This window comes from Dipteris shenzhenensis, chromosome 16 (genome assembly GCF_047967505.1).
Source record: "Dipteris shenzhenensis isolate YYH24624 ecotype China chromosome 16, Dip_SZ_1.0, whole genome shotgun sequence".
In the NCBI taxonomy this organism is placed as follows: domain Eukaryota; kingdom Viridiplantae; phylum Streptophyta; class Polypodiopsida; order Gleicheniales; family Dipteridaceae; genus Dipteris; species Dipteris shenzhenensis.
This window is the reverse complement of record NC_141611.1, coordinates 42,117,515-42,124,639: the sequence shown is the minus strand read 5'-3', so window position 1 is coordinate 42,124,639 and position 7,125 is coordinate 42,117,515. Positions and strand designations below refer to the sequence as shown.

General features: G+C 42.6%; 1 protein-coding gene across 1 annotated transcript; it reads right to left on the bottom strand.

Annotated features, from left to right (window-relative positions):
- Positions 1-5,677: 5,677 nt before the first annotated feature.
- On the bottom strand, positions 5,678-6,753 carry LOC147892976 (17.7 kDa class I heat shock protein-like). The gene is made up of 2 exons (XM_087386964.1): positions 6,425-6,753; positions 5,678-6,313 (listed from the first exon to the last, which is right to left on the bottom strand). Exons 1-2 carry the CDS (start codon positions 6,654-6,656, stop codon positions 6,045-6,047), a joined length of 501 nt encoding a protein of 166 aa, XP_087243090.1. The 5' UTR covers positions 6,657-6,753; the 3' UTR covers positions 5,678-6,044.
- Between the last annotated feature and the right edge of the window lie 372 nt (positions 6,754-7,125).

Here is a 7,125-nt window from a genome sequence, read left to right as displayed (position 1 = left end):
ATTTCTAGTTCTCAAATTGACCCAAGGTCAATTTGCAGTGTTTGTGAGTGTGAGTGTGTGTGTGTGGGTGTGGGTGTGTGATCACCTACATCCATGAAGTGTAAATCGACCCAAGGTCAATTTGAACACTCAAAACATGTTCTAAATGAGTTTGTGTGTCAATGATCATCAAAAAGACCTAAGGTTGTTTTGCAAAGCATTCAACACCCTATGCTATCAGCAGTCCTCAAATCAACCCAAGGTAGATTTGCAATCTCTATGGGTGTGTGTTCTTGAGTGATAAACAAAATCTATGAAGTGTAAATCGACCCAAGGTCGATTTGAAAAATCAAAAACATGTTTTAAATGTGTGTTTGTGAATAAGCATCAAATTGACCTAAGGTCATTTGCGAAGCCTGGTCATTGAATTAAAAATGCTCTATCGTCACTCCTCAAATCGACCCAAGGTCGATTAGCAATGTGTGTGGGTTTATGTGAGTGATCTCCAACATCCATGAAGTGCAAAGCGACCTAAGGTCAAATTGACATGTTCTGAATGTGTTTCTGTGTTTGTGAGTGATTATCACATTAACCTAAGGTAGATTTGCCAAGCCTGGCCATCGAATTCAACACCCAACATCCATGAAGTGCAAATCGACCTAAGGTTGATTTCAAAACTCAAAACATGGTCTAAATGCGTTAGCATGTGAATGATCATACAATCGACCTAAGGGCAATTTGCAAAGCCTAGCCCTTGACCCAAACTCAATTTGTAGTATACTGTGTGTGTGTGTGTGTGTTTGTGTGTGTGTGTGTGTGTGTGTGTGTGTGTGTGTGTGTGTGAGAGAGAGAGAGAGAGAGAGAGAGAGAGAGAGAGAGAGAGAGAGAGAGAGAGAGAGAGAGTGATCACAAGCGTCCATGAGCTGCAAATCAACCCAAGGTCAATTTGAAATCTAAAAACATGTTTTAAATACAATTTGCAAAGCCTAGACATTGAATTCAACACCCAACGCTATCAACACTCCTCAAATCGACCCAAGGTCAACTTGCAATGTGTGTGGGTGTGTGTGAGTGATCTCCAACATCCATGAAGTGAAAATCGCCCTAAGTGCAATTTGAAAACTAAAAACATGTTCTCAATGCATCTTTGTGTGTTTGAGTAATCATCAAATCAACCTAAGGTTGATTTGCTAAGCCTGGTCATTAAATTCAACACCATATGCTATCATCACTCCTCGAATCAACTGAAGATAGATTTGCAGTGTTTGTGGGTGTGTATAGTGATTGCCAACATCCATGAAGTGCAAATTGAACCAAGGATGATTTGAAAACTCAAAATATGTTTTAAATGTGTTTGTTTGTGAGAACAATCATCGCATCGATTTGCCAACCCTTGCAATTGAATTCAACACCCTATACTATGATGACTCCTCAAATCGACCCAAGGTCAATTTACATTGTTTGGACTGTGTGTGTGTGTGCGTGCATGCGTGCGCGCACGCGCGCGTGTGTGTGTGTGTGGGGGGGGGGAGTGCAAATAGACCCAAGGTCAATTTGAGAACTCAAAACATTTTCTAAATGCATTTGTGTGTGTGTAAGTTTTTGCAAGGCAAACATAGTATTAGGGTTCAAAAATATGCAATCAAACATATAGAAAAATATATTAAAAAAAGACAAAAAAGGTCTAAGGCAGAAGAAGCATAAAATGGTGAGCTATTACGCACTCTTTCAAGGGTGGCTACTTCTAGGCAAACCTCCTGGCTGTCTTTGCACTCAGATTAAGAGGTGAGGTGGAGACTTGCTTCTTGGTCCACATTGATGCCACCTCTTGACACAATGGTGCCTAATATTATAGGCTTTGGAAAAGGAGGAGATGGAATACGTGGCAGTTGCATAATCCTTAATGCGGGGGAAAGCATACTAGCCATTTGGCTATGAGACAAGCTTTGAAGTTGATGTAAAAAGTAGTTACGAGGCATGAGCCAATTACATGTACAAGCCACATAATGAAGCAGTGGTGTTAAAGTTAGTGATGGACTTTTGTAAAGCACCACATCCCATGGACACAAGTGCAAAATTGATTTTGATAGAAAGAATAAATGCCCATTGAAAACTTTGAGAAAAGAGGACATTCCTTGTGTAGATTACATTATCATTTCTGGGCAAAACTCAATTGAGGCTATGAGAGTCTCGGGTCGATATATTAGGGGTGAAATTGCAAGTTTTACCTTTGACCTTTGGAATATTGGCAAAGTCATCATGGAAGTAAGAGAGCAAGCAAGAAATGATTGAATTTGTCAAACTTATTATCTAGTTCTTCTTTAAATTGCTCCTTTAGAAATCTGCCTAATACTCAAAGAATTGGCATCAAAATTTTTATTATTATTAGTGTGGCAATGAGAATAACACAATGTTTATAAGCTTGAAAGAATTGTGCTAAATCAAATGCTTTAATCGATTCTTTGGGTTGTTTGATTATTAATATGCATTCATATTTTTCATTCCATTCAAAGTTTATCCTCGAAGCAACAGCAAAATACTTGCCCAAAGGAGTCAACAAAAGGAGATTCTAGGACAATGCCAAGGATATCTTAAACCAAGCAAGTCACTAATCTAGCCACCATATTCTCCTTTTTCCTCACCAAAAAAAACATTGAAAGCATCTAAGTAATATCTATAATGCAATATGTATAAAACAAGCAAGTACAAGTGAATTTTAGTATAGTAAATTGAAAATGGAGGCAATGATAAAGGATTTGAAGCCCAATCTTCCATAGATTGTTGGCAATATGTTGTACCTAATGGCCATACTAACTTTAATATGTACTCATGAGTGTAGTGTTTTCCACAGATTCATGCCATGAATCTTGATAAAAATTTATTCTGAAATTCCTCTTTTTTGGGACCAAAATGGTGAGTGTTTAAAAAAATGGGACTTGGGATATTCCCACTTTTCCTAATACGGCTTTATAAGTTGCAAAAGGGATTATATCGTAAGTGTTTCTAAGTGGTTATTTTTGTACCTAATGGCCATACTAACTCCATGGGATTTGTTCCATCAGGTTTGTACTTTTGTGTTCCAATTGTCTTCACATTCAGAATTTGCATTAGATCAACTGTAGCTCCCTATTTTAGCTCCCAAAAATAAATTATGTTAACCAAAGGCATCCCAAAGGCTAAAAGGATCATGAAAATAACAAAATGAACCTAAGCTAGTGCTACAACCTCAAAACAACTTTAGCCCTACCTCTGCAATCCCCAGGCCCACCTTGCAGCTTCTTGCATCCCCACCCTGTTCTCTTGGATCATCTCCCTCGTGGCTTATCTTCCTTGTGGTTCATCTCCCATCCCCTTCTCTCCCTCATCTGCTTGCCTCATCTTCCTCCTTTGCCCTCCCTTGCTCTCTAGCCCTACTCGCTCTCCCTCCCTGCTGCTCCTTTCATCCCTCCCCCTGGCGGCTCACCTACCTACTCCTTAGTCCTCGGTGCCTCTCCTTCCTCCCTCCCTATTTCTAACTAACCTTCTTGGCTTCTCCCTCGGGCCAGCAAGGGGTGTTTCAAAAGACTGCCAAAGAATGCAAAATACTAATCAGTTGATTGCGATCCTTGTATATTAACCGTTCACTATTGTAGATTCACTATTGTAGACTGTCCATATGTTAATCATGATGCTTGCACTGAGACTATTGTTCTGTTTGTGTTGCTTAAGAGATTCAAGAGACAGACAGTGGAAGGGAGATCTCGCGAAAGCGAGAACTGCTATGGTGGATGCAATACCCAAACCTCCATTTGTAGTGGCAAGGTAGGCAAGCCATGGTAGGTGTTTTCTCCTAGAGCAAGGCGATGTTGTACCTAATGGCCATACTAACTCCATGGGATTTGTTCCATCAGGTGTGTACTTTTGTGTTCCAATTGTCTTCACATTCAGAATTGGCATTAGATCAACTAGAGCTCCCTATTTTAGCTCCCAAAAATAAATTATGTTAACCAAAGGCATCCCAAAGGCTAAAAGGATCATGAAAATAACAAAATGAACCTAAGCTAGTGCTACAACCTCGGAACAACTTTAGCCCTACCTCTGCAATCCCCAGGCCCACCTCGCAGCTCGCATCCCCACCCTGCTCTCTTGGATCATCTCCCTCGTGGCTCATCTTCCTTGTGGCTCATCTCCCATGCCCTTCTCTTCCTCATCTGCTCGCCTCATCTTCCTCCTCTACCCTCCCCTGCTCTCTAGCCCTACTCGCTCTCCCTCCCTACTGCTCCTTTCATCCCTCCCCCTGGTGGCTCACCTGCCTACTCCTTTGTCCTCGCTGCCTCTCCTTCCTCCCTCCCTATTTGTAACTAACCTTCTTGGCTTCTCCCTCGGGCCAGCAAGGGGTGTTTCAAAAGACTGCCAAAGAATGCAAAATACTAATCAGTTGATTGCGATCCTTGTATATTAACCGTTTACTATTGTAGACTGTCCATATGTTAATCATGATGCTTGCATATTCACTGAGACTATTGTTCTATTTGTGTTGCTTAAGAGATTCAAGAGACAGAAGGTGGAAGGCAAATCTCGCGAAAGCGACAACTGCTATGGTGGATGCAATAGCTAAACCTCCATTTGTAGCGGCGAGGTAGGCAAGCCATGGTAGGTGTTTTATCCTAGAGCAAGGCGATGTCAAAGAAGTACAGATGTGACTCGTGGCAGATTATCCCTCCCCCTTCGCCCCATCTCTCATGCTCTATTGGAAGTTTTCACCAACAAGGCCCTCCTATTTGGATGATTGTTGTTATGGATGATTGTAAGTGTTTGGATGCTTGGAGTTGGCCACATGCTTGAGAAACCTATGTGGAAAATCAAGGATGAGGATTTGACCATGCTTGTTTGTAGTTGCACCTTTATGTACGTAAAGGCCTCGATGACTACAGTGGTTGCCATAACTTCATTTCACCTTTGTGTCATTTAAAACAAACTAGAAACGGGCAATAGTATCAACTCCGATCTTAGAGCATGCAAATTTTGATAGCAAAGGAAGGGGATTGTTTGCAATGTCTGACAACACTATGGCGGGTACAGACTAACAATGCATTGTTGCTTGATGTTTAAAAACGGTCATGCAAGTTGCCACTTTTTCTCCCATCCTGGACCATGGCCTCTAGACCCTGGCAACAAGAATGGGTTCCCCTTTTCTTGAGACATATGTCCTTGTTCCCACAAGGTCCCCACCTTTTAAACACATGAAATGATGCCATGTGTCCTCTTCCTCCTAAACCCATCCCTAGTTCTTTTTTGGTTAGCACATAGTGGGATGGGAATAGGATACAAATATGCATGGGACCACTTGGCCCCACCTTTTCCCATTCCCATCCTATTTCTTCCCATGTGCTAAGCTCCTAAGTAGACTATTTACATCACATTCTACAATACATGGGTCAGAACTAGACTAAATGTGGACAACTACCATCTGCAAGCGAGGTTTACCGGACAAATTTTGTTTTACTAGAGTGACCATTCCCAAGTGTCATAGAACATAGTCATTTGCTAGCTTTTTCGCGCATAGAAAGTTCTCATGACACTTAACACTAAAAACACTCGATGGGAAAGTAAAAGAAAAGAGAAAAGATACTGTAAGTTCTGCTTCTGCTTCTTTAACCATACTCTTTCACAATGGAAAGCTTGGCAACCGCGAGTGAAAATCCACTGAAAGTTGTGCTTCTTAATTCATTCTGTTTTACAATGGAAAGCTTAGCACCCGCGAGTGAAAATCTACTGAAAGTTGTGCTTCTTTATTCATACTCTTTTTTACAATCTGCTCCTTCAATCTATTATATACAGTGGCAAGGTTAGCAAAACCGGGACTGTCTCTGGCAGGAGGGAGTAACCGCTGTCTTCTCTCTCCCACCCATTACCGTTGGACTAAAGACACGCCCTCATGTCTCATATATGATATAATCACACCGGACTAAAGACACGCACTCTTGTGTCTCGTATATGATATAATCACACAAAACTGGGTTTCTAAAGCCCCATACAAGCTGTTCAAGTGCCAAGGCAGATAGCAGCGGGAGGCAGTAGGCTGCTTAGCCAGAGATACTAATGGTCTTGACATCCGGCTTAGGTTGCTGTACCTTGGGAACCGTGATGGTGAGAACGCCATTTTCCACCTGTGCCTTCATATCATCCGGTTTCGCGTTTTCGGGCAGACGAAACCGCCTGAGGAAACTACCGTGAGAACGTTCAACCTTGTGCCATTTGTCATTTTTGTCGATTTCTTCCTTGGTACGCTCGCCGCTGATGGACAAAACTCGGCCATCTTCCACTTGAACCTTTATCTCTTCCTTCTTGAGGCCTATGCAGAGGAAAACGAGATCAGTCTCCTTGATCGCTGCTAAGGGGCAGACAAGGCAATGACGCATGCGTGAAGGATAAAAAGAGCACAGGAGATAAAAAGAAAACCAACCTGGGAGATCCGCGCGGAAGACGTGAGCGTCGGGAGTCTCCTTCCAATCGACCTGGGTGTTGGCAATGGCGGAGGCGTCACGGTGGAGCTGGCGGAGGGGGGAGGCGAGATCTGAGTCGAGGAGAGACAAAGCTGAAGGGAAGGGATCCCAGAGGGAGGAGGAAGAGAAGGGATCGAAGATGGAGGAGGAAGCCGAGGATCGGCGACCGAAACCGAAGGGGGCGAGGGCCATTGCTGCAGCAATATTGATCAGTGAGTACTTGGGAAACGAAGGAGTGAGGAAGACGAAGCTTGCGAAGTGCAAAAGGAGACAGACGAGCGATGAAGACTTTCCAATGACTTGCTCACGAGTGACAGAACGGTCATGACTCGTTTATATAACACGGAAAACAGGAAGCCTCAAGAACGTTCTTGAAACTTCTTTTTCTTGTTTCCATGAATGTTCCTCCACCTTCTCGAGTGTTCACCCAAAACTTTTTTGACACCTGCATACGGTCCATGGAATGACTTGTTTATGTTGTGCTAATCAAACTTTGTACTCCCCCTCTTTTCACTCTCGGAAGGGTATAGTGACGATTGTCCTTTCACAGGTAAATTGTGAATTTTTTCGATTACAAGATGTTATGCCAAGTTCAACTTTGTTATTGGTGGCCCAGTCTAATCATGTGTGCATGGGACCCTCCAGGGATTAAATCTTCGTG